A 27,367-nucleotide genomic window follows, 5' to 3' on the forward strand; every position below is an offset into this window, starting at 1 on the left:
ATCCGCATACCTATTTCAATCTCGTTTACCGGCAAGTCTCTTTACTCGTTCCGTAATACAAGATCCCGCAACTTACACTAAGTCACATTGCTTGCAAGGCTTGTGTGTGATGTTGTATTACCGAGTGGGCCCGAGATACCTCTCCGTCACACGGAGTGACAAATCCCAGTCTTGATCCATACTAACTCAACTAACACCTTCGGAGATACCTGTAGAGCATCTTTATAGTCACCCAGTTACGTTGCGACGTTTGATACACACAAAGTATTCCTCCGGTGTCAGTGAGTTATATGATCTCATGGTCATAGGAACAAATACTTGACACGCAGAAAACAGTAGCAACAAAATGACACGATCAACATGCTACGTATATTAGTTTGGGTCTAGTCCATCACGTGATTCTCCTAATGACGTGATCCAGTTATCAAGCAACAACACCTTGTTCATAATCAGAAGACACTGACTATCTTCGATCAACTGGCTAGCCAACTAGAGGCTTGCTAGGGACAGTGTTTTGTCTATGTATCCACACATGTAAATGAGTCTTCATTCAATACAATTATAGCATGGATAATAAACGATTATCTTGATACAGGAATTATAATAATAACTATATTTATTATTGTCGCTAGGGCATAATTCCAACAATCTGCCACTTGCACTAGAGTCAATAATCTAGCCCTCACATCATCATGCGAATTACATTGTAATAAATCTAACACCCATACAGTTCTGGTGTTGATCAAGCTTTGGCCGTGGAAGAGGTTTAGTCAGCGGGTGTGCTACATTCAGATCCGTGTGCACTTTGCATATATTTACGTCCTCCCCTTCGACGTAGTCGCGGATGAGGTTGAAGCGTCGTTTGATGTGTCTGGACTTCTTGTGAAACCGTGGTTCCTTTGCTAAGGCAATGGCATCCGTGTTGTCACAGAACAAGGTTATTGGATTTAGTGTGCTTGGCACCACTCCAAGATCCGTCATGAACTGCTTCATCCAGATACCCTCCTTAGCCGCCTCCGAGGAAGCCATGTACTCTGCTTCACATGTAGAATCTGCTACGACGCTTTGCTTGGAACTGCACCAGCTTACCACACCCCCATTAAGAATAAATACGTATCCGGTTTGCGACTTAGAGTCGTCCGGATCTGTGTCAAATCTTGCATCGACGTAACCTTTTACGGCGAGCTCTTCGTCACCTCCATACACGAGAAACATCTCCTTAGTCCTTTTCAGGTACTTCAGGATATTCTTGACCGCTGTCCAGTGATCCACTCCTGGATTACTCTGGAACCTACCTGCCATACTTATAGCCAGGCTAACGTCCGGTCTAGTGCACAGCATTGCATACATGATATAGCCTATGGCTGAAGCATAGGGGACGGAGCGCATATGCTCTCTATCCTCATCAGTTGCTGGGCACTGAGTCTTACTCAATCTCGTACCTTGTAAAACTGGCAAGAATCCCTTCTTGGACTGTTCCATTTTGAACCTCTTCAAAACTTTATCAAGGTATGTGCTTTGTGAAAGTCCTATCACGCGTTTTGATCTATCCCTATAGATCTTAATGCCTAGAATGTAAGCAGCTTCTCCTAGGTCCTTCATAGAGAAACTTTTATTCAAGTAATCCTTTATGCTCTCCAAAAACTCTACGTTGTTTCCAATCAGCAATATGTCATCCACATATAATATTAGAATCGCCACAGAGCTCCCACTCACTTTCTTGTAAATACAAGATTCTCCAACCACTTGTACAAAATCCAAATGCTTTGATCACCTCATCAAAGCGTTTGTTCCAACTCCGAGATGCTTGCACCAGTCCATAAATGGATCGCTGGAGCTTGCACACCTTGTTAGCATTCTTAGGATCGACAAAACCTTCGGGTTGCATCATATACAATTCTTCCTTAAGGAAACCGTTAAGGAACGTCGTTTTGACATCCATCTGCCAGTTTTCATAATCGAAAAATGCAGCTATTGCTAACATGATTCTGAGGACTTAAGCATCACTACGGGTGAGAATGTCTCATCGTAGTCAACTCCTTGAACTTGTGAAAAACCCTTTGCCACAAGTCGAGCTTTATAAACGGTCACATTGCCATTAGCGTCCGTCTTCCTCTTAAAGATCCTTTTGTTCTGAATAGCCTTGCGGCCCTCAGGCAGTACCTCCAAAGTCCACACATTGTTCTCATACATGGATCCTATCTCGGACTTCATGACTTCTAGCCATTTGTTGGAATCTGGGCCCACCATTGCTTCTTCATAATTTGCAGGTTCATTGTTGTCCAACAACATGATTGATAAGACGGGATTACCGTACCACTCTGGAGCAGCACGTGGTCTCGTCGACCTGCGTGGTTCGACAGAAACTTGAACCGGAGTTTCATGATCATCATCATTAACTTCCTCCTCAACCGGCGTCGCAACGACAGAGGTTTCCCCTTGCCCTGCGCCACCATCCAGAGGGATGAGAGGTTCGACAACCTCGTCAAGTTCTATCTTCCTCCCACTCAATTCTCTCGAGAGAAACTCCTTCTCGAGAAAAGCTCCGTTTTTAGCAACAAACACTTTGCCCTCGGATTTGAGATAGAAGGTGTACCCAACTGTCTCTTTTGGGTAACCTATGAAGACGCACTTTTCCGCTTTGGGTTCCAGCTTTTCAGGCTGAAGCTTTTTGACATAAGCATCACATCCCCAAACTTTAAGAAACGACAACTTTGGCCTTTTGCCATACCACAATTCGTATGGTGTCGTCTCAACGGATTTTGATGGTGCCCTATTTAAAGTGAATGCAGCTGTTTCTAATGCATAACCCCAAACGATAACGGCAAATCGGTAAGAGACATCATAGATCGCACCATCTCTAATAAAGGACGATTACGACGTTCGGACACACCATTACACTGTGGTGTTCCAGGCGGTGTCAACTGTGAACCAATTCCACATTGTCTTAAGTGAGCACCAAACTCGAAACTCAGATATTCACCCCCACGATCAGACCGTAGGAACTTGATCTTCTTGTTACGATGATTTTCAACTTCACTCTGAAATTGCTTGAACTTTTCAAATGTTTCAGACTTGTGGTTCATCAAGTAGACATAACCATATCTACTCAAATCGTCGGTGAAGGTGAGAAAATAACGATATCCTCCGCGTGCCTCCACGCTCATCGGACCACACACATCGGTATGTATGATTTCCAACAAGTCACTTGCACGCTCCATTGTTCCGGAGAACGGAGTTTTAGTCATCTTGCCCATGAGGCATGGTTCGCACGTGTCAAGTGAATCAAAGTCAAGTGACTCCAAAAGTCCATCAGCATGGAGTTTCTTCATGCGCTTTACTACAATATGACCTAAGCGGCAGTGCCACAAAAATATGGCGCTATCATTGTTAACTCTAACTCTTTTGGTCTCAATGTTATGTATGTGTGTATCGCTATCAAGATTCAATATGAACAATCCTCTCACATTGGGTGCATGACCATAAAAGATGTTACTCATAGAAATAGAACAACCATTATTCTCTGACTTAAAAGAGTAACCATCTCGCAATAAACAAGATCCAGATATAATGTTCATGCTCAACGCAGGCACTAAATAACAATGATTTAAGTTCATAACTAATCCTGATGGTAACTGAAGAGAAACTGTGCCGACGGCGATTGCATCAACCTTGGAACCATTTCCTACGCGCATCGTCACTTCATCTTTCGCCAGCCTTCGTCTATTCCGCAGTTCCTGTTTCGAGTTGCAAATATGAGCAACAAAACCGGTATCGAATACCGAGGCACTAAGTACACATCAATAACTTGTATATCAAATATACCTGATTTTTCTTTGGCCGCCTTCTTATCTGCCAGATACTTGGGGCAATTGCGCTTCCAGTGACCCATACCCTTGCAATAGTAACACTCCGTTTTAGGCTTAGGACCAGCTTTGGGTTTCTTCGTCGGATTGGCAACAGGCTTGCCGCTCTTCTTTGAATTACCCTTCTTGCCTTTGCCGTTTCTCTTGAAACTAGTGGTCTTATTCACCATCAACACTTGATGCTCTTTACGGAGTTCAGACTCTGCGACTTTCAACATCGCAAACAACTCGCCGGGAGACTTGTTCATCCCTTGCATGTTGTAGTTCAACACAAAGCTTTTATAGCTTGGTGGCAGTGATTGAAGGATTCTGTCAGTGATAGCCTCTTGCGGGAGTTCAATCCCCAGCTCAACTAGACGGTTTGAGTACCCAGACATTTTGAGCACATGTTCACTGACAGACGAGTTCTCCTCCATCTTGCAAGCATAGAATTTATCGAAGGTCTCATACCTCTCGATCCAGGCGTTCTTCTGAAAGATAAACTTCAACTCCTGGAACATCTCAAATGCTCCATGACGCTCAAAGCGACGTTGAAGTCCCGGTTCTAAGCCATACAAGACTGCACATTGAACTACTGAGTAGTCCTCCTTACGTGCTAACCAAGCGTTCTTAACATCTTGATCAGCCGTAGCGGGTGGTTCATCTCCTAGCGCAGCATTAAGGACATAATCCTTCTTCCCAGCTTGTAAGATTAGCTTAAGATTACGAGCCCAGTCTACAAAGTTGCTTCCATCATCTTTCAATTTAGCTTTCTCTAGGAACGTATTAAAAATCAGGGTGACTGTCGCGTGAGCCATGATCTACAACACAAATATATTCAAAGTGGACTTAGACTATGTTCAAGATAATTAGAGTTTAAATTAATCAAATTATTCACTAAACTCCCACTCAAAAAGTACATCTCTCTAGTCATTTGAGTGGTTCATGATCCACTTACACTAGCTCAAGTCCGATCATCACGTGAGTTGAGTATAGTTTCAGTGGTAAGCATCCCTATGCTAATCATATCATCTATATGATTCATGATCGACCTTTCGGTCTCATGTGTTTCGAGGCCATGTCTGCACATGCTAGGCTCGTCAAGCTTAACCCGAGTGTTCCGCGTGCGCAACTGTTTTGCACCCGTTGTATGTGAACGTTGAGTCTATCACACCCGATCATCACGTGGTGTCTCGAAACGACGAACTGTAGCAACGGTGCACAGTCGGGGAGAACACAATTTCGTCTTGAAATTTTAGTGAGAGATCACCTCATAATGCTACCGTCGTTCTAAGAAAAATAAAGTGCATAAAAGGATTAACATCACATGCAATTCATAAGTGACATGATATGGCCATCATCACGTGCTTCTTGATCTCCATCACCAAAGCACCGACACGATCTTCTTGTCACCGGCGCCACACCATGATCTCCATCAACGTGTCGCTATCGGGGTTGTCGTGCTACTCATGCTATTACTACTAAAGCTACATCCTAGCAAAATAGTAAGCGCATCTGCAAGCACAAACATTAGTATAAAGACAACCCTATGGCTCCTGCCGGTTGCCGTACCATCGACGTGCAAGTCGATATTATCTATTACAACAGGATCATCTCATACATCCAATATATCACATCACATCGTTGGCCATATCACATCACAAGCATACCCTGCAAAAACAAGTTAGACGTCCTCTAATTTTGTTGTTGCATGTTTTACGTGGTGAGCATGGGTATCTAGTAGGATCGCATCTTACTTACGCAAACACCACAACGGAGATATATGAGTTGCTATTTAACCTCATCCAAGGACCTCCTCGGTCAAATCCGATTCAACTAAAGTTGGAGAAACCGACACTTGCCAGTCATCTTTGAGCAACGGGGTTACTCGTAGCGATGAAACCAGTCTCTCGTAAGCGTACGAGTAATGTCGGTCCAAGCCGCTTCAATCCAACAATACCGCGGAATCAAGAAAAGACTAAGGAGGGCAGCAAAACGCACATCACCGCCCACAAAAACTTTTGTGTTCTACTCGAGAAGACATCTACGCATGAACCTAGCTCATGATGCCACTGTAGGGGAACGTCGCATGGGAAATAAAAATTTTCCTACGCGCACGAAGACCTATCATGGTGCAGTCCATCTACGAGAGGGGATGAGTGATCTACGTACCCTTGTAGACCGTACAGCAGAAGCGTTAGTGAACGCGGTTGATGTAGTGGAACGTCCTCACGTCCCTCGATCCGCCCCGCGAACAATCCCGCGATAAGTCCCACGATCTAGTACCGAACGGACGGCACCTCCGCGTTCAGCACACGTACAGCTCGACGATGATCTCGGCCTTCTTGATCCAGCAAGAGAGACGGAGAGGTAGAAGAGTTCTCCGGCAGCGTGACGGTGCTCCGGAGGTTGGTGATGACCTTGTCTCAGCAGGGCTCCGCCCGAGCTCCGCAGAAACGCGATCTAGAGGAAAAATCGTGGAGGTATGTGGTCGGGCTGCCGTGGAAAAATCGTCTCAAATCAGCCCTAAAACCTCCGTATGTATAGGTGGGACAGGGGGGCCTTGCCTTGGGGCTCAAGGAGCCCCAAGGGGGTCGGCCGAGCCAAGGGGGGAAGGTCTCCCCCCCCCCAAACCGAGTTGGACTTGGTTTGGTGGGTGGGAGTCCTTCCTTCCCTTCCCACCTCCTCCTTTTTTTTTTTCTTTCTCTTTGATTTTTCTTCCAATGCGCATAGGGCCCTTTTGGGCTGTCCCACCAGCCCACTAAGGGCTGGTGCGCCACCCTCATGGCCTATGGGCTTCCCCGGGGTGGGTTCCCCCCCCCCCCCAGTGAACTCCCGGAACCCATTCGTCATTCCCGGTACATTCCCGCTAACTCCGAAAACCTTCCGGTAATCAAATGAGGTCATCCTATATATCAATCTTCGTTTCCGGACCATTCCGGAAACCCTCTTGATGTCCGTGATCTCATCCGGGACTCCGAACAACATTCGGTAACCAACCATATAACTCAAATACGCATAAAACAACGTCGAACCTTAAGTGTGCAGACCCCGCGGGTTCAAGAACTATGTAGACATGACCCGAGAGACTCCTCGGTCAATATCCAATAGCGGGACCTGGATGCCCATATTGGATCCTACATATTCTACGAAGATCTTATCGTTTGAACCTCAGTGTCAAGGATTCATATAATCCCGTATGTCATTCCCTTTGTCCTTCGGTATGTTACTTGCCCGAGATTCGATCGTCAGTATCCGCATACCTATTTCAATCTCGTTTACCGGCAAGTCTCTTTACTCGTTCCGTAATACAAGATCCCGCAACTTACACTAAGTCACATTGCTTGCAAGGCTTGTGTGTGATGTTGTATTACCGAGTGGGCCCGAGATACCTCTCCGTCACACGGAGTGACAAATCCCAGTCTTGATCCATACTAACTCAACTAACACCTTCGGAGATACCTGTAGAGCATCTTTATAGTCACCCAGTTACGTTGCGACGTTTGATACACACAAAGTATTCCTCCGGTGTCAGTGAGTTATATGATCTCATGGTCATAGGAACAAATACTTGACACGCAGAAAACAGTAGCAACAAAATGACACGATCAACATGCTACGTCTATTAGTTTGGGTCTAGTCCATCACGTGATTCTCCTAATGACGTGATCCAGTTATCAAGCAACAACACCTTGTTCATAATCAGAAGACACTGACTATCTTTGATCAACTGGCTAGCCAACTAGAGGCTTGCTAGGGACAGTGTTTTGTCTATGTATCCACACATGTAAATGAGTCTTCATTCAATACAATTATAGCATGGATAATAAACGATTATCTTGATACAGGAATTATAATAATAACTATATTTATTATTGCCTCTAGGGCATAATTCCAACAATTTTGTCCTAGATTGGTTATAACTATGTATGTTGGTCACCGTGCCAAAAACTGTTGGGGAATGTTGCATGGGAAACAAAAAAAATTCCTACGCACATGAAGCACCTACCATGGTGATGATCATCTACGAGAGGGGAGATCAGATCCACATACCATTGTAGATCGCTAAGCGGGAAGCGTTAAGAAACGTGGTTGATGTAGTCGAATGTCTTCGCGATGTGAATCGCAAGCATCCCACGAACTCCGTCCCGATCGAGTACCGAACGGATGGCACCTCCGCGTTCAGGACACGTACAGCTCGATGACGATCTCCGCCTTCTTGATCCAGCAAGAGAGGCGAAGAGGTAGCTGAATTCTCCAGCAGCACAACGGCACGTCGGTGATGGTGGTGGAGCTACTCTAATAGGGACTCGCCATGCCGTACCTAACTAGCTACGGGGTGTCACGAAGTGATCGAGGGAGAGAGGGCTGCACAATGGCTTGGGGTGCAAAAAGCCTCTCAAACCTCCACTATATATAGGAGGAACAAGAGGGAGGGTTGGATTGGCTCCTACTCCAAGGAGGAGCTTCGTCCGAGCCCAAAAGGGAGGCGTTCTCCTCCAATTCGGTTTGGTGGAGGACTCCTTCCCCACTTGTCCACCTCCTTCCTTTTTTTTCCTTTTCCTTTTTTTTCTTTTAGCCGAAATAGGTTATTGGACTGGCCTCACCAGCACACTAAGGGCTGGGCGCCACCCATGGGCGTATTAGGTCCTCTCCCAGGTGGGTGTCCCCTCCCGGTAAAACCCCCCGAACCCATTCGTTACTTCCGGTACTTTACCGGTAATGCCTGAAATCTTTCCGGAAGCCAAATGCAACATTCCTGTATATCAATCTTCGTTTCCGGACCATTCCGAAAACCCCCGTGGGGTTCGGGATCTCATCCAGGACTCCGAACAACATTAGGTTACCAACATCAATAATTCAACTATACCGAAACATCACTGAACCTTAAGTGTGCAGACCCTGCGGGTTCGAGAACTATGCAGACATGACCAAACACACTCTCTGGTCAGTAACCAATAGCGGGACCAGAATGCCCATATTGGCTCCTACATATTCTACGAATATCTTTATCGGTTGAACCTCTATGTCAAGGATTCAGTTAATTTCGTATGTTGTTCCCTTTGTCCTTCGGTATGTTACTTGCCCGAAATCCGATCATCGGTATCTCTGTACCTATTTCAATCTCGTTACCGGCAAGTCTATTTACTCGTTCCGTAATACAAGGTCTCGTGGCTAACTATTTAGCCACATTGCTTGCAAGGCTTGTTTGTGATGTTGTATTACAGAGTGGGCCCTGAGATACCTCTATGTCATATGAAGTGACAAATCTCAGTCTTTATCCATGCTAACTCAACGGACAACTTCGGAGATACCTGTAGAGCACCTTTATAGTCACCCAGTAACGTTGCCACGTTTGATACACATAAGGAATTTCTCCGGTGTCAGTGAGTTACATGATCTCATGCTTATAGGAACATATACTTGACATGTAGAAAACAATAGCAACAAAATGACACGATCAGATGCTACGTTTATAGCTTGGGTCTTGTCCATCACATCATTATCATTCCCCTAATGATGTGATCCCGTTATCAACTGACAATACTTGTCTATGGTCAGGAAACCTTAATCATCTTTGATCAACGAGCTAGTCAACAAGAGGCTCACTAGGGACATTGTTTTGCCTATATATCCACACATGCATTTGTGTTTCCATTCAATATAATTATAGCATGGATAATAAACGATTATCTTGAAACGGGAAATATAATAATAATTATTTTATTATTGCCTCTAGGACATATTTTCAACAAAAATAATAGTCCCTCCATTTCTATTTACTCTAAATATTAGCTTTGACTGAAGTCAAACTTGATAAAGTTTAACAAGTTTGTAGAAAACAATACATACATTTACAGAAATAAATTTATATGATGTTAAAATGTATGCAACAATGAATTCAATCATACTGATTTGATGGTGTATATGTTAATAGATTTTTCAATAAACTTGTTGGACGTATTTAAGGTTTTATTTTATATAACTAATATGCGAAATATATTAAAGCGATGGGAGTACACCTTACGTAAAGAATTGAAGGGAGTATTTAATACAGTACAGTATTTGTTAGGTTATTCGCAAAAACAATGTATTTATTAGGTTCCAACCACAAAGACATGGACGTGGCCATGCTTGTGAATTAGGAGGCAGACAAGCCAAATCAGCTAGTAAATTGCTCGACGGCGACGGCCATGCGATCATATATATAAATCGCTAGCTAGCTGCTCAGCCGGCCAGACGAGACGAGACGACAGTAGCTAGCCTAGCTAGAAGAGCTCGCTGCCGGAGGGAGAGGAGATGGTGGCGCACGTGCTGGCGTTCCCGTGGCCGCTGCAAGGCCACATAAACCCGATGCTCCACCTCGCCTCCGCTCTCCTCGACGCCGGCCTCCGCGTCACGTTCCTCCACACCGAGCACAACCTCCGCCGCTTCATCCGAGTGCCGCCTCATCATCCACGCCTCCGCCTGCTGTCCGTCCCCGACGGCCTCCCCGACGACCATCCCCGCTCCGTGGACGGCCTCATGGAGCTCGTGGAGTCCATGCGCACTGTGGCCAGCGCAGCGTACCGCGCCCTGCTGCTGCGGACGATGGAGTCGGAGCCGGACGACGCGGTGACGTGCGTCGTCGCCGACGGCGTAATGCCGTTCGCCATCAGCGTCGCGGAGGGGATCGGCGTCCCGGCGCTGGCGTTCCGCACGGAGAGCGCGTGCGGCTTCCTCGCGTATCTGTCCGTGCCCAGGCTCCTCGAGCTCGGCGAGCTGCCCGTCCCTTCCGACGAGCAGGTGCACGGTGTCGCCGGGATGGAGGACTTCCTACGCCGCCGAGACCTTCCGCGTGTGGTGCCGGTGCCACTGCAACGAGGAAACGGCGAAGAAGAAGAGGTCGACTCAGGCCGAGACCCCGTCCCCGTGCTGCAGACAATCGCCGACACCGCCGCTCGCTGCGGCGAGTCACGGGCGCTGATACTCAACACCTCCGCGTCCATGGAGGGGCTCGCGCTCTCTGGCATCGCACCGCACATGCGCGACGTCTTTGCCGTCGGCCCCCTCCACGCCAGGCGGGCCAGAGCCCGACAAGCCGCAGCAGAAACAGAAACAGAGCACGTGAGCGGGGACGACATGAGCTTGACGGCGTGGCTGGACGGCCACGAGGACCGGTCCGTGGTGTACGTGAACCTAGGGAGCCTCACGATTATCTCGAGCGAGCAGCTGGCCGAGTTCCTCCACGGCCTCGTCGCCGCCGGGTACGCCTTCCTGTGCGTGTTCCGGCGGGACATGCTCCACCAAATGACTGCCGCTGTGTCCCTCCGGGAAGCGGTGGAGGCGGTGGCGGGAGCCGGCATCGACAGGGCGTTGGTGGTGGAGTGGGCGCTGCAGCGGGACGCGCACCACGTGCTGCGGCACCGCGCGGTGGGGTGCTTCCTGACGCACGGCGGGTGGAACTCGACGCTGGAGGCCGCCGTGGAGGGCGTGCCGGCGGTCTGCTGGCCCTTCTTCGCCGACCAGCAGACCAACAGCCGCTTCGTGGGGGCCGTGTGGAAGACGGGGCTGGACATGAAGGACGTGTGTGACAGGGCCGTGGTGGAGAAGATGGTGAGGGAGGCCATGGAGTCCCCTGAGATCAGGGCGTCGGCCCAGTCCATGGCACGGCAGCTCAGGCTGGACGTCGCCGAGGGGGGCTCGTCGTCGTCCGAGTTGGAGCGGCTCGTTGGCCTCATCACCGAGCTCAGCGCCGTGAAACCTGCTCCCGCTCTCACTTGATTTATATGTGCCGATTTGCCGTTTGTTGTAATAAGAGGTGTGTTGCTATAATTTGAAACTGCGTGGATTATTTGGTACTGTTGTAATCTGTTCGCAGACGTGAGACCATCATCTTTATTGTGTTGAAATAATCGAGAAATTAATAAAGGAAAACTCTTCAAATCACCCGACTGATTTTCATGTTCTATAAGCCGCACCGAGGGATCGAGACGCGCCACATTGGCCCTGCCCACCGCCAATCTAGCAAACCTTGTACCCTTCGTCAGCGATGGGCTCGGGCAGGCCCTGGTCTGCTGGGCTGAGGGGAGAGAGAGGTGGGAGGTGGCGGCTAGGGTTTGAGGGGCACGGAAACGAGGGAGGGATTAGGGGAGCTGTCTATTTATAGCAAATGGGGCTAGGGTTAACCGAATCCGGCTTCGTTTTCGACCACGTGATCGCGATCGGATGGCAATGGACGCGGGAATGGCTAGGTGGGCTGTGTAGAGTGGCTAGCCGGAGATGAGAGGGAAAATGAGCACCGGTAACGTGATTTTAAAACACCGAAAAACGTCCTATGAATAACCGAAGACGGTGCCGCTACGGTCGATCGTTCGGGCATCAGACGGACTCCGATTGCGAGGAAAATTGGCAGGCGGCCTACCTATAACTAAATAAGACCGCACAGAAAGTTTCAACCCAATCAGAGAAAGTTTTATACACACTTTTAAAAACAAGGTTTTGACGATGCCGCGGGCGCGTGAGAGTGTGGTCGGGCTCAACACGGTCAACGATGAGAACGGAGAGAACCGGCAACTAATAACGGATGAAAGTTTTGAAAACTGGCGGCAACGGAGTGTCGATGCAATGCAGATGATGCACATGATGCGATGATGAATGCGACTGACAATCTAATCACACGACGAGAACGGAATAAAAGGGGAATCTTCTGAAACGTCGGTCTCGGGCTGTCACACTGTCGGCCATCACCGGCCGCCCATCCCACCGAAAGAGGCCGATAGAACGAAGGTGACCCTGGCCGCCACACCTGCAAGCGCCGCGATGAGCCACGCTCCGGCGGAGACGAGCACGAGACGATCGCACGGGGCCGATAGAACATTCACGTCACATAAGAGGAGACATCTATGCTAGGTAGCATGCAAGCATCAAAAATTCATTCTTTATCACTTCCCTACTCGAAGACGAGCAGGAGTTAAGCTTGGGGATGCTTGATACGTCTCAAACGTATCTATAATTTTTGATGGTTTCATGATGTTATCTTGTCAACTTTGGATGTTTTATATACCTTTTATATCTTTTTGGGACTAACTTATTAATTCAGTGCCAAGTGCCAGTTCCTGTTTTTTCTGTGTTTTTGACTCTTTTCAGATCTGATTTTGGAACGGAGTCCAAACGGAATAAAATCCCCGAAATAAATTTTTCCAGAACAGAAGAAGATAGGGGGACTTGAGGGCCAAGGCAGGGGGCCCACAGGGATCCCACATGCCCTGACGCCGCGGCCAGGGGGGGCGTGCGGCGACCAGGCTTGTGGCCTCCCTGGCCCTCCCCTGTCCTTGCTCTTTGGCTTATATATTCCCTAAAATCCCAGAAAAATGAGGGCATCCACGAAAACACTTTTCCGCCGCCGCAATCTTCCGTTTCCGCGAGATCTATTCTGGAGACCCTTCCCGGTGCCCTGCCGGAGGGGACTTTGGAGTTGGAGGGCTTCTACATCAACATCATCGCCTCTCCAATGACTCGTGAGTAGTCCACTTCAGACCTACGAGTCCGTAGTTAGTAGCTAGATGGATTCTTCTCTCTCTTGGATCTTCAATACAAAGTTCTCCATGATCTTCATGGAGATCTATCCGATGTAATTCCCTTTTGTGGTGTGTTTGTCGAGATCCGATGAATTGTGGATTTGTGATCAGATTATCTATGAATTATATTTGAGTCTTTGCTGATTTCTTATATGCATGATTTGATATCCTTGTAAGTGTCTCCGAGTCTTGGGTTTTGTTTGGCCAACTATATCTATGATTCTTGCAATGGGAGAAGTGCTTGGTTTTGGGTTCATACCGTGCGGTGACCTTTCCCAGTGACAGAAGGGGCAGCAAGGCACGCATCATGTTGTTTCCATCAAGGGTAACAAGATGGGCTTTCATCATAGATTTGAGATTGTCCATCTACATCATGTCATCTTGCTTAAGGAGTTACTCTGTTCTTATGAACTTAATACACTAGATGCATGCTGGATAGCGGTCGACGTGTGGAGTAATAGTAGTAGATGCAGAAAGTATCGGTCTACTTGTTTTGGACGTGATGCCTATAGATATGATCATTGCCATAGATAACGTCATGACTTTGCGTGGTTCTATCAATTGCTCGACAATAATTCATTCACCCACCATCTACTTGCTTTCATGAGAGAAGCCACTAGTGAACACTACGGCCCCCGGGTCTATTCACAACTATCGTCTCCACTTTTACTTTTACTTTGCTTTGTTTACGTTTTGCTTTCAGTTCTCACTTTGCAAACAATCTATAAGGGATTGACAACCCCTTCATAGCGTTGGGTGCAAGCTCTTTGTGTTTGTGCAGGTACTTGTGACTTGACGCGATCCTCCTACTGGATTGATACCTTGGTTCTCAAACCGAGGGAAATACTTAGCGCCGCTGTGCTACATCACCCTTTCCTCTTCAAGGGAACACCAACGCATGGTCCAAGGCCGGGGGGGAATCCTTTGCATGTTTTCCAAGGAAGTCCCTATAGGCGTAGTCCGTAGGAGAATGATTCCTGGCGCCGTTGCCAGGGAAGGTCTTTTGTTGCCATAGCACATACCGAAGGACAAAGGGAATGTTATACGGGATTATATGAATCCTTGGCATAGAGGTTCAACCGATAAGATCTTCGTAGAGTACGTAGGATCCAATATGGACATCCAAATCCCGCTATTGGATATTGACCGAGGAGTGTCTCGGGTCATGTCTACATAGTTCTCGAACCCCCAGGGTCTGCACACTTAAGGTTCGATGACGTTTTGGTATAGTTGAGTTACATGTGTTGGTGACCGAAGGTTGTTCGGAGTCCCGGATGAGATCACAGATGTCATGAGGGTTTCCGAAATGGTACGAAAATGAAGATTGATATATAGGATGGTTTCATTTGGTCACCGGAAATTTTTCGGGCATTACCGGCAGCGTACCGGGAGTGACGAATGGGTTCCCGGTATTCACTGCGAGGGGCCCACCCACCCCGGAGTGAACCCAGTGACCCTAGGGTGGTGCACCAGCCCTTAGTGGGATGGTGAGGCCAGCCCAAGAGGGCTATGGCGCCACAAGGGAAAAATAACAAAAGAAAAAAAGGGAAATAGGGAGGTGGAAAGGAAGGAGTGGACTCCTTTCCCCAAACCTAATTGGGGTGGGAGTCCACCTCCTCCCACTCGGGCGGCGCCCTTGGGGATCCCTTGAGCCCCAAGGCTAGCCCCTCCCCTCCTCCTATATATATTGATGGTTTATGGCTTTTTTGAGAAATAACTTTTGCCACGTGCAACTCAAACCTATACCACGTAGTTCGTCCTCTACATCGGATTTCCGCGGAGCTGAGGTGGAGCCCTGCAGGAGAAGATCATCACCACCACTGATGCACCGTCACGCTACCGGAGAACTCATCTACTTCTCCGTCTCTCTTGCTGGATCAAGAAGGCCGAGATCGTCATCGAGCTGTACGTGTGCTGAACGCGGAGGTGTCGTCCGTTCGGCGCTAGATCGGAACGGATCGTGGGACGAATCGTGGGACGACGGTGATTTGAATCATGAAACTGTACCACTACATCAACCGCGTTTCTTAACACTTCCCTCTTAGCGATCTACAAGGGTATGTGGATCTAATCTCCTCTCGTAGATGAACATCACCATGATAGGTCTTCGTTTGCGTAGGAATTTTTTTGTTTCCCATGCAACGTTCCCCAACAGAAAAGGCTTGTTTTTGTCCTCAAACCCAGAAGGTTGTTTCATGTAAACATCTTCTTCCAGAATACCATGAAGAAATGCATTATGCACATCTACCTGTGTCAAACACCATTAATATTCTCTAGAAACAATAATTTATAATACAAGGTGAATGGTGGCAACTTTAACTACAGGGCTAAATGTATCCTCATTGTCCAACCCATACCTTTGCTTAAAACCTTTTGACACAAGTCTGGCCTTGTAGCGATGTATAGTGCCATCGGACTTTCTTTGATTCGGTACACCGACTTGCAATCTATCAAATTTCCGCCTTGTTGAGGAGGGACTGAATGCCAAGTCTTATTTTTCTACAAGGCCATAAATTCGTCATTCATGGTTGTTTTCCATCTGTCATCACCAAGTGCATCCATAAGGCTTTTAGGTTCTCCTGCCACAGTGCACTGGACCTTCTTGCAGGAAGTGATGGTCAGGAAGGGCTTTGATTCACACTGGATAGCGAGGGTGATGCAGATGGTGATGAGTGGGAGGACGACCATTAACATCAATGGAGAGGTTGGCCCATACTTCCCCACGGCCCAGGGTGTTCGGCAAGGGGACCCGGTTTCCCCCTTCCTCTTCAAACTTGTGGTTGATGCCCTGGCCGCCATCTTAGACAATGCCAAGGCCGTCGGGCATATATCGGGGCTTTGCCACCATCTCCTTGGTGCGGGTGGAATCACACACCTTCAATATGCCGATGACACAATCCTGATGGTCCAGGGGCCGGCTAGTGACATCGCCCACTTGAAATTCCTGCTCCTTTGCTTTCAGGAGATGTTTGCCCTAACGATTAACTTCTCCAAGAGTGAAGTTATGGTATTAGGCTACACATACGAGGAGAAGCTTAGTATAGCGAACCGACTCAATTGCCGTCTTCGAACCTTCTCAACAACCTACCTCGGCATGCCCATTAATGATTCCCGGATCCTGGAGAAGGATTTGAGACTAGCGGTGGACAAATTCCAACACCGGGTGGACTCATGGCAAGGGCGTTGGTTGTCCAAAGCGGCTAGGATGGTTCTGATCAACTCGCCCGTGACGAGTTTATTGATGTATTTAATGGGATTCTATAGCCTGAATGAATCCCTGCATCACAACATTGCCAAGTACCATTCCCGGTTTTTCTGGGCTGGGAAAGGTGACAAGCAGAAGTACCACATGGTAAAATGGTCGAAGATTTGTAAACCCAAGGACCTTCCGCGTGTGGTGCCGGTGCCACTGCAACGAGGAAACGGCGAAGAAGAAGAGGTCGACTCAGGCCGAGACCCCGTCCCCGTGCTGCAGACAATCGCCGACACCGCCGCTCGCTGCGGCGAGTCACGGGCGCTGATACTCAACACCTCCGCGTCCATGGAGGGGCTCACGCTCTCTGGCATCGCACCGCACATGCGCGACGTCTTTGCCGTCGGCCCCCTCCACGCCAGGCGGGCCAGAGCCCGACAAGCCGCAGCAGAAACAGAAACAGAGCACGTGAGCGGGGACGACATGAGCTTGACGGCGTGGCTGGACGGCCACGAGGACCGGTCCGTGGTGTACGTGAACCTAGGGAGCCTCACGATTATCTCGAGCGAGCAGCTGGCCGAGTTCCTCCACGGCCTCGTCGCCGCCGGGTACGCCTTCCTGTGCGTGTTCCGGCGGGACATGCTCCACCAAATGACTGCCGCTGTGTCCCTCCGGGAAGCGGTGGAGGCGGTGGCGGGAGCCGGCATCGACAGGGCGTTGGTGGTGGAGTGGGCGCTGCAGCGGGACGCGCACCACGTGCTGCGGCACCGCGCGGTGGGGTGCTTCCTGACGCACGGCGGGTGGAACTCGACGCTGGAGGCCGCCGTGGAGGGCGTGCCGGCGGTCTGCTGGCCCTTCTTCGCCGACCAGCAGACCAACAGCCGCTTCGTGGGGGCCGTGTGGAAGACGGGGCTGGACATGAAGGACGTGTGTGACAGGGCCGTGGTGGAGAAGATGGTGAGGGAGGCCATGGAGTCCCCTGAGATCAGGGCGTCGGCCCAGTCCATGGCACGGCAGCTCAGGCTGGACGTCGCCGAGGGGGGCTCGTCGTCGTCCGAGTTGGAGCGGCTCGTTGGCCTCATCACCGAGCTCAGCGCCGTGAAACCTGCTCCCGCTCTCACTTGATTTATATGTGCCGATTTGCCGTTTGTTGTAATAAGAGGTGTGTTGCTATAATTTGAAACTGCGTGGATTATTTGGTACTGTTGTAATCTGTTCGCAGACGTGAGACCATCATCTTTATTGTGTTGAAATAATCGAGAAATTAATAAAGGAAAACTCTTCAAATCACCCGACTGATTTTCATGTTCTATAAGCCGCACCGAGGGATCGAGACGCGCCACATTGGCCCTGCCCACCGCCAATCTAGCAAACCTTGTACCCTTCGTCAGCGATGGGCTCGGGCAGGCCCTGGTCTGCTGGGCTGAGGGGAGAGAGAGGTGGGAGGTGGCGGCTAGGGTTTGAGGGGCACGGAAACGAGGGAGGGATTAGGGGAGCTGTCTATTTATAGCAAATGGGGCTAGGGTTAACCGAATCCGGCTTCGTTTTCGACCACGTGATCGCGATCGGATGGCAATGGACGCGGGAATGGCTAGGTGGGCTGTGTAGAGTGGCTAGCCGGAGATGAGAGGGAAAATGAGCACTGGTAACGTGATTTTAAAACACCGAAAAACGTCCTATGAATAACCGAAGACGGTGCCGCTACGGTCGATCGTTCGGGCATCAGACGGACTCCGATTGCGAGGAAAATTGGCAGGCGGCCTACCTATAACTAAATAAGACCGCACAGAAAGTTTCAACCCAATCAGAGAAAGTTTTATACACACTTTTAAAAACAAGGTTTTGACGATGCCGCGGGCGCGTGAGAGTGTGGTCGGGCTCAACACGGTCAACGATGAGAACGGAGAGAACCGGCAACTAATAACGGATGAAAGTTTTGAAAACTGGCGGCAACGGAGTGTCGATGCAATGCAGATGATGCACATGATGCGATGATGAATGCGACTGACAATCTAATCACACGACGAGAACGGAATAAAAGGGGAATCTTCTGAAACGTCGGTCTCGGGCTGTCACACTGTCGGCCATCACCGGCCGCCCATCCCACCGAAAGAGGCCGATAGAACGAAGGTGACCCTGGCCGCCACACCTGCAAGCGCCGCGATGAGCCACGCTCCGGCGGAGACGAGCACGAGACGATCGCACGGGGCCGATAGAACATTCACGTCACATAAGAGGAGACATCTATGCTAGGTAGCATGCAAGCATCAAAAATTCATTCTTTATCACTTCCCTACTCGAAGACGAGCAGGAGTTAAGCTTGGGGATGCTTGATACGTCTCAAACGTATCTATAATTTTTGATGGTTTCATGCTGTTATCTTGTCAACTTTGGATGTTTTATATACCTTTTATATCTTTTTGGGACTAACTTATTAATTCAGTGCCAAGTGCCAGTTCCTGTTTTTTCTGTGTTTTTGACTCTTTTCAGATCTGATTTTGGAACGGAGTCCAAACGGAATAAAATCCCCGAAATAAATTTTTCCAGAACAGAAGAAGATAGGGGGACTTGAGGGCCAAGGCAGGGGGCCCACAGGGATCCCACATGCCCTGACGCCGCGGCCAGGGGGGCGTGCGGCGACCAGGCTTGTGGCCTCCCTGGCCCTCCCCTGTCCTTGCTCTTTGGCTTATATATTCCCTAAAATCCCAGAAAAATGAGGGCATCCACGAAAACACTTTTCCGCCGCCGCAATCTTCCGTTTCCGCGAGATCTATTCTGGAGACCCTTCCCGGTGCCCTGCCGGAGGGGACTTTGGAGTTGGAGGGCTTCTACATCAACATCATCGCCTCTCCAATGACTCGTGAGTAGTCCACTTCAGACCTACGAGTCCGTAGTTAGTAGCTAGATGGATTCTTCTCTCTCTTGGATCTTCAATACAAAGTTCTCCATGATCTTCATGGAGATCTATCCGATGTAATTCCCTTTTGTGGTGTGTTTGTCGAGATCCGATGAATTGTGGATTTGTGATCAGATTATCTATGAATTATATTTGAGTCTTTGCTGATTTCTTATATGCATGATTTGATATCCTTGTAAGTGTCTCCGAGTCTTGGGTTTTGTTTGGCCAACTATATCTATGATTCTTGCAATGGGAGAAGTGCTTGGTTTTGGGTTCATACCGTGCGGTGACCTTTCCCAGTGACAGAAGGGGCAGCAAGGCACGCATCATGTTGTTTCCATCAAGGGTAACAAGATGGGCTTTCATCATAGATTTGAGATTGTCCATCTACATCATGTCATCTTGCTTAAGGAGTTACTCTGTTCTTATGAACTTAATACACTAGATGCATGCTGGATAGCGGTCGACGTGTGGAGTAATAGTAGTAGATGCAGAAAGTATCGGTCTACTTGTTTTGGACGTGATGCCTATAGATATGATCATTGCCATAGATAACGTCATGACTTTGCGTGGTTCTATCAATTGCTCGACAATAATTCATTCACCCACCATCTACTTGCTTTCATGAGAGAAGCCACTAGTGAACACTACGGCCCCCGGGTCTATTCACAACTATCGTCTCCACTTTTACTTTTACTTTGCTTTGTTTACGTTTTGCTTTCAGTTCTCACTTTGCAAACAATCTATAAGGGATTGACAACCCCTTCATAGCGTTGGGTGCAAGCTCTTTGTGTTTGTGCAGGTACTTGTGACTTGACGCGATCCTCCTACTGGATTGATACCTTGGTTCTCAAACCGAGGGAAATACTTAGCGCCGCTGTGCTACATCACCCTTTCCTCTTCAAGGGAACACCAACGCATGGTCCAAGGCCGGGGGGGAATCCTTTGCATGTTTTCCAAGGAAGTCCCTATAGGCGTAGTCCGTAGGAGAATGATTCCTGGCGCCGTTGCCAGGGAAGGTCTTTTGTTGCCATAGCACATACCGAAGGACAAAGGGAATGTTATACGGGATTATATGAATCCTTGGCATAGAGGTTCAACCGATAAGATCTTCGTAGAGTACGTAGGATCCAATATGGACATCCAAATCCCGCTATTGGATATTGACCGAGGAGTGTCTCGGGTCATGTCTACATAGTTCTCGAACCCCCAGGGTCTGCACACTTAAGGTTCGATGACGTTTTGGTATAGTTGAGTTACATGTGTTGGTGACCGAAGGTTGTTCGGAGTCCCGGATGAGATCACAGATGTCATGAGGGTTTCCGAAATGGTACGAAAATGAAGATTGATATATAGGATGGTTTCATTTGGTCACCGGAAATTTTTCGGGCATTACCGGCAGCGTACCGGGAGTGACGAATGGGTTCCCGGTATTCACTGCGAGGGGCCCACCCACCCCGGAGTGAACCCAGTGACCCTAGGGTGGTGCACCAGCCCTTAGTGGGATGGTGAGGCCAGCCCAAGAGGGCTATGGCGCCACAAGGGAAAAATAACAAAAGAAAAAAAGGGAAATAGGGAGGTGGGAAGGAAGGAGTGGACTCCTTTCCCCAAACCTAATTGGGGTGGGAGTCCACCTCCTCCCACTCGGGCGGCGCCCTTGGGGATCCCTTGAGCCCCAAGGCTAGCCCCTCCCCTCCTCCTATATATATTGATGGTTTATGGCTTTTTTGAGAAATAACTTTTGCCACGTGCAACTCAAACCTATACCACGTAGTTCGTCCTCTACATCGGATTTCCGCGGAGCTGAGGTGGAGCCCTGCAGGAGAAGATCATCACCACCACTGATGCACCGTCACGCTACCGGAGAACTCATCTACTTCTCCGTCTCTCTTGCTGGATCAAGAAGGCCGAGATCGTCATCGAGCTGTACGTGTGCTGAATGCGGAGGTGTCGTCCGTTCGGCGCTAGATCGGAACGGATCGTGGGACGAATCGTGGGACGACGGTGATTTGAATCATGAAACTGTACCACTACATCAACCGCGTTTCTTAACACTTCCCTCTTAGCGATCTACAAGGGTATGTGGATCTAATCTCCTCTCGTAGATGAACATCACCATGATAGGTCTTCGTTTGCGTAGGAATTTTTTTGTTTCCCATGCAACGTTCCCCAACAGAAAAGGCTTGTTTTTGTCCTCAAACCCAGAAGGTTGTTTCATGTAAACATCTTCTTCCAGAATACCATGAAGAAATGCATTATGCACATCTACCTGTGTCAAACACCATTAATATTCTCTAGAAACAATAATTTATAATACAAGGTGAATGGTGGCAACTTTAACTACAGGGCTAAATGTATCCTCATTGTCCAACCCATACCTTTGCTTAAAACCTTTTGACACAAGTCTGGCCTTGTAGCGATGTATAGTGCCATCGGACTTTCTTTGATTCGGTACACCGACTTGCAATCTATCAAATTTCCGCCTTGTTGAGGAGGGACTGAATGCCAAGTCTTATTTTTCTACAAGGCCATAAATTCGTCATTCATGGTTGTTTTCCATCTGTCATCACCAAGTGCATCCATAAGGCTTTTAGGTTCTCCTGCCACAGTGCACTGGACCTTCTTGCAGGAAGTGATGGTCAGGAAGGGCTTTGATTCACACTGGATAGCGAGGGTGATGCAGATGGTGATGAGTGGGAGGACGACCATTAACATCAATGGAGAGGTTGGCCCATACTTCCCCACGGCCCAGGGTGTTCGGCAAGGGGACCCGGTTTCCCCCTTCCTCTTCAAACTTGTGGTTGATGCCCTGGCCGCCATCTTAGACAATGCCAAGGCCGTCGGGCATATATCGGGGCTTTGCCACCATCTCCTTGGTGCGGGTGGAATCACACACCTTCAATATGCCGATGACACAATCCTGATGGTCCAGGGGCCGGCTAGTGACATCGCCCACTTGAAATTCCTGCTCCTTTGCTTTCAGGAGATGTTTGCCCTAACGATTAACTTCTCCAAGAGTGAAGTTATGGTATTAGGCTACACATACGAGGAGAAGCTTAGTATAGCGAACCGACTCAATTGCCGTCTTCGAACCTTCTCAACAACCTACCTCGGCATGCCCATTAATGATTCCCGGATCCTGGAGAAGGATTTGAGACTAGCGGTGGACAAATTCCAACACCGGGTGGACTCATGGCAAGGGCGTTGGTTGTCCAAAGCGGCTAGGATGGTTCTGATCAACTCGCCCGTGACGAGTTTATTGATGTATTTAATGGGATTCTATAGCCTGAATGAATCCCTGCATCACAACATTGCCAAGTACCATTCCCGGTTTTTCTGGGCTGGGAAAGGTGACAAGCAGAAGTACCACATGGTAAAATGGTCGAAGATTTGTAAACCCAAGGACCTTCCGCGTGTGGTGCCGGTGCCACTGCAACGAGGAAACGGCGAAGAAGAAGAGGTCGACTCAGGCCGAGACCCCGTCCCCGTGCTGCAGACAATCGCCGACACCGCCGCTCGCTGCGGCGAGTCACGGGCGCTGATACTCAACACCTCCGCGTCCATGGAGGGGCTCACGCTCTCTGGCATCGCACCGCACATGCGCGACGTCTTTGCCGTCGGCCCCCTCCACGCCAGGCGGGCCAGAGCCCGACAAGCCGCAGCAGAAACAGAAACAGAGCACGTGAGCGGGGACGACATGAGCTTGACGGCGTGGCTGGACGGCCACGAGGACCGGTCCGTGGTGTACGTGAACCTAGGGAGCCTCACGATTATCTCGAGCGAGCAGCTGGCCGAGTTCCTCCACGGCCTCGTCGCCGCCGGGTACGCCTTCCTGTGCGTGTTCCGGCGGGACATGCTCCACCAAATGACTGCCGCTGTGTCCCTCCGGGAAGCGGTGGAGGCGGTGGCGGGAGCCGGCATCGACAGGGCGTTGGTGGTGGAGTGGGCGCTGCAGCGGGACGCGCACCACGTGCTGCGGCACCGCGCGGTGGGGTGCTTCCTGACGCACGGCGGGTGGAACTCGACGCTGGAGGCCGCCGTGGAGGGCGTGCCGGCGGTCTGCTGGCCCTTCTTCGCCGACCAGCAGACCAACAGCCGCTTCGTGGGGGCCGTGTGGAAGACGGGGCTGGACATGAAGGACGTGTGTGACAGGGCCGTGGTGGAGAAGATGGTGAGGGAGGCCATGGAGTCCCCTGAGATCAGGGCGTCGGCCCAGTCCATGGCACGGCAGCTCAGGCTGGACGTCGCCGAGGGGGGCTCGTCGTCGTCCGAGTTGGAGCGGCTCGTTGGCCTCATCACCGAGCTCAGCGCCGTGAAACCTGCTCCCGCTCTCACTTGATTTATATGTGCCGATTTGCCGTTTGTTGTAATAAGAGGTGTGTTGCTATAATTTGAAACTGCGTGGATTATTTGGTACTGTTGTAATCTGTTCGCAGACGTGAGACCATCATCTTTATTGTGTTGAAATAATCGAGAAATTAATAAAGGAAAACTCTTCAAATCACCCGACTGATTTTCATGTTCTATAAGCCGCACCGAGGGATCGAGACGCGCCACATTGGCCCTGCCCACCGCCAATCTAGCAAACCTTGTACCCTTCGTCAGCGATGGGCTCGGGCAGGCCCTGGTCTGCTGGGTTGAGGGGAGAGAGAGGTGGGAGGTGGCGGCTAGGGTTTGAGGGGCACGGAAACGAGGGAGGGATTAGGGGAGCTGTCTATTTATAGCAAATGGGGCTAGGGTTAACCGAATCCGGCTTCGTTTTCGACCACGTGATCGCGATCGGATGGCAATGGACGCGGGAATGGCTAGGTGGGCTGTGTAGAGTGGCTAGCCGGAGATGAGAGGGAAAATGAGCACCGGTAACGTGATTTTAAAACACCGAAAAACGTCCTATGAATAACCGAAGACGGTGCCGCTACGGTCGATCGTTCGGGCATCAGACGGACTCCGATTGCGAGGAAAATTGGCAGGCGGCCTACCTATAACTAAATAAGACCGCACAGAAAGTTTCAACCCAATCAGAGAAAGTTTTATACACACTTTTAAAAACAAGGTTTTGAAGATGCCGCGGGCGCGTGAGAGTGTGGTCGGGCTCAACACGGTCAACGATGAGAAGGGAGAGAACCGGCAACTAATAACGGATGAAAGTTTTGAAAACTGGCGGCAACGGAGTGCCGATGCAATGCAGATGATGCACATGATGCGATGATGAATGCGACTGACAATCTAATCACACGTCGAGAACGGAATAAAAGGGGAATCTTCTGAAACGTCGGTCTCGGGCTGTCACACTGTCGGCCATCACCGGCCGCCCATCCCACCGAAAGAGGCCGATAGAACGAAGGTGACCCTGGCCGCCACACCTGCAAGCGCCGCGATGAGCCACGCTCCGGCGAAGACGAGCACGAGACGATCGCACGGGGCGCCGCAGCCGTGGCCCAGCCGGACCTAGACCATCACCAGCCACGCGACCGCCCCGATCCGCCACTCCACCACCGCAAAAGTCCGCCGCCTCGCCAGATCGGGCGCCGCGTCAAACTATGCGCGACCCATCAGCTCGTCCTCTCGCGCAAAGAAGAAGAACATAGGTGTGCCGTCCTTGTCCTCGCCGCCTTCAAAGGCCATGGTGCCGCGACCACTGCCACCGGCCACGGCCAGGGAAGCCTGCTGGTTAGGTTTTTTTTGTTGGAGGCGTGGTGGCCCTGGAGCCACGTGCGTGCGACCCGGAGACGGAGACCAGTTCAATTGGAGTACCAACTTTGTTTTTAGATGATTATACATACAAGCTATGAAGCTAATAAGATGTCCAACCGGTGCAGTTTTCTACAGATTGTTAAAAGATGGAAAGAAAGGGGAATGGACTAGCAAATTCAAAGAAAAGGGAAAGATATAATTTCTTTTCTGAATTTTGAAGTGCTTGGGAGTCAGGGTGGACGACATGAGCGATCTTTCGGACCAGCTCTTGGCCCTCTCGGTCCGAGCTGGCTCGGTCCCGACACAGCAAAAAAAACATCCGGTCCGGTCCCTAGAAACATGACCAAAAAAATCTTGGTCCGGTCTGGTTAAAGCTCGGACCGACCGATCGGACCGAAAAACTCAACTGGCATGGTGGGAGCATGGCGGGGCCGTAGCATGAGCGTGGCTGAGGCAGGCCCGTAGCGTGGCGAGGCCATGGCAGGCCCATGGCGAGAGCGTGGCGACCAAGACGTTGCGGGGGCGGAAGAAACTGCCATCATGTATGTCCGTCGCCACGGTGGCCGTTCGTCCGTGCGGCCAATGGACTCTCTGACCCCGGAAACCATGTCCATTAGATGTGCCCCACTTGGATCTATCGTGTACGCCAAAGAAATCGACGTGGACGGTCCTACATTGTCGCATCGGGCATCTTCCCTTTCATCTCCGTCCGTCGGCCGTCGTGCCAGATTCGTCACCGTTGAGCAACCTATGGTGATCTTCTTGGTTCCTTTAGCTCCCTCTGGTTCTTTTGAAGCCCCAGACATCTTTCCGATGAAATGTGTTTCCTCTAGTATGTATCCCGGATGAGCAGCCATCGTCGGAGCTCCAGAGAGCGCTTTGTCCTTGTCTTGGCCGGTCCTGATGATCCTCTTGGTCCGGTCCGATCTCGGCCTTTGCCGGTCCAGTCCCTGAAAACAGGACCGCGACGCTGCTCAGTCCAGTCTGGACCGGACCGCCGGTGGCCGGTCCAAACGCGAGAGGGGTACATAGAAGTTGGTTGTCCTAGTGATAGTGGAACCGGACGCTGGGGTTGAACGGAAAATACACGTCATCCTCTCTCTTCCACACTCCCTTCATCCGGAAATACTTGTCATAGGAATGATTGTATGTAGATATATTTTAGTTTTAAATATATCCATTTTTATTCATTTGTGCGACAAATAATTTCGGACGAAGGAGGTAATAAATAAAATCATAATATTCTTGTATACAAGTATATAGCTTCTGCGGTTACAACAAGAACTTTGCTTGCTTCTGATGAGATCTACATGTTCCGCACTTCTTTTGATTTTGCTGATAGGAAAATGTAGAGCCCAGCAATCACCACTGTTGTGCCGAACAAGCTGCACATGTAGAAAAAAAGGAACAATTCAACTCACTTTTTTCCCAACTATATATAATAATTATAAAGAAGTAAAACCTTCTACTGGAATCAGAAAGATGGAAATGGAGAAGAGGAGAAGAAGCGAAAGGGACAAACCTTCCTGTGGTAATCTCGTCGCCTATAAAAATGGAGTCCAACAACACAGTGAATACCACTGATAATGGGCTGAACATTGGAGGATATGCTGGGCCTCGCTTTGCAACGACCCATGAGTTCAGGCTATATTTCCCCGCCGTTGCAAGTGCCCCCTACATCAAATAATTTCATGTTGATTTCCTAGTGAATAATTTTCCATATAGGTTTTCAGTTACCAGTGATTTTGTTAATTTTCACAGACCAGTTTCAAAGAAATTTTGAGCTTCTTAGCTTCAAATATGTCTCAGATTGATTCGCAAAAAAAAGAGCCTCAGATTGTAATATGGTTTAATGGATGTTTGCTAGACCGACTGACTTACAGAGTAGAAGATCGTCAGAAGGTTCAGATCCCATCCTAGCTTCCATGCGCTCTTGTCCCTGCTCAATATTATTCCAACGAGTGCTGTTTGAAATCCTCCAACCAAGCATGTCACCATAGACGACCAGTATTTGTATGGATACACCTTCATAACCTTTGACTGCATGATCACAATAAAGTTATTCAAGCTATGATTTCAACTAACAAAAACAATACATGAAGATTGAAAATGAGCGCTCTAATCATCCCAATCTCGTTTAGAAGTTCTCCTAGCATGCAACAAGATCGTCTTCGAC

General features: G+C 49.4%; 4 protein-coding genes across 4 annotated transcripts in view; 3 read left to right on the forward strand and 1 right to left on the reverse strand.

Annotated features, from left to right (window-relative positions):
* The window catches only part of LOC123408150, a 76,035-nt gene that overhangs the window by 43,830 nt on the left and 4,838 nt on the right, over positions 1-27,367 (reverse strand). Inside the window, exons 5-7 of the mRNA XM_045101330.1 lie at positions 27,073-27,231; positions 26,714-26,865; positions 26,513-26,576 (exon numbers count right to left, since the gene is read on the reverse strand). Coding sequence (XP_044957265.1) covers positions 26,513-26,576; positions 26,714-26,865; positions 27,073-27,231 — 375 coding nt within the window. The remainder of the gene's footprint in view (positions 1-26,512; positions 26,577-26,713; positions 26,866-27,072; positions 27,232-27,367) is intronic.
* LOC123412621 (myricetin 3-O-rhamnoside 1,2-glucosyltransferase UGT709G2-like) lies at positions 10,086-11,772 on the forward strand. Its single transcript, XM_045105570.1, has one exon. It carries the CDS (start codon positions 10,146-10,148, stop codon positions 11,607-11,609), a length of 1,464 nt encoding a protein of 487 aa, XP_044961505.1. The 5' UTR covers positions 10,086-10,145; the 3' UTR covers positions 11,610-11,772.
* On the forward strand, positions 16,020-17,886 carry LOC123413451 (hydroquinone glucosyltransferase-like). Its single transcript, XM_045106390.1, has one exon. The coding sequence runs from the start codon at positions 16,020-16,022 to the stop codon at positions 17,721-17,723; it is 1,704 nt and encodes a 567-aa protein (XP_044962325.1). The 3' UTR covers positions 17,724-17,886.
* Positions 22,133-23,999, forward strand: LOC123413453 (hydroquinone glucosyltransferase-like). Its single transcript, XM_045106392.1, has one exon. It carries the CDS (start codon positions 22,133-22,135, stop codon positions 23,834-23,836), a length of 1,704 nt encoding a protein of 567 aa, XP_044962327.1. The 3' UTR covers positions 23,837-23,999.

The sequence above is a fragment of the Hordeum vulgare genome, chromosome 7H (genome assembly GCF_904849725.1).
Source record: "Hordeum vulgare subsp. vulgare chromosome 7H, MorexV3_pseudomolecules_assembly, whole genome shotgun sequence".
Taxonomy (NCBI): domain Eukaryota; kingdom Viridiplantae; phylum Streptophyta; class Magnoliopsida; order Poales; family Poaceae; genus Hordeum; species Hordeum vulgare.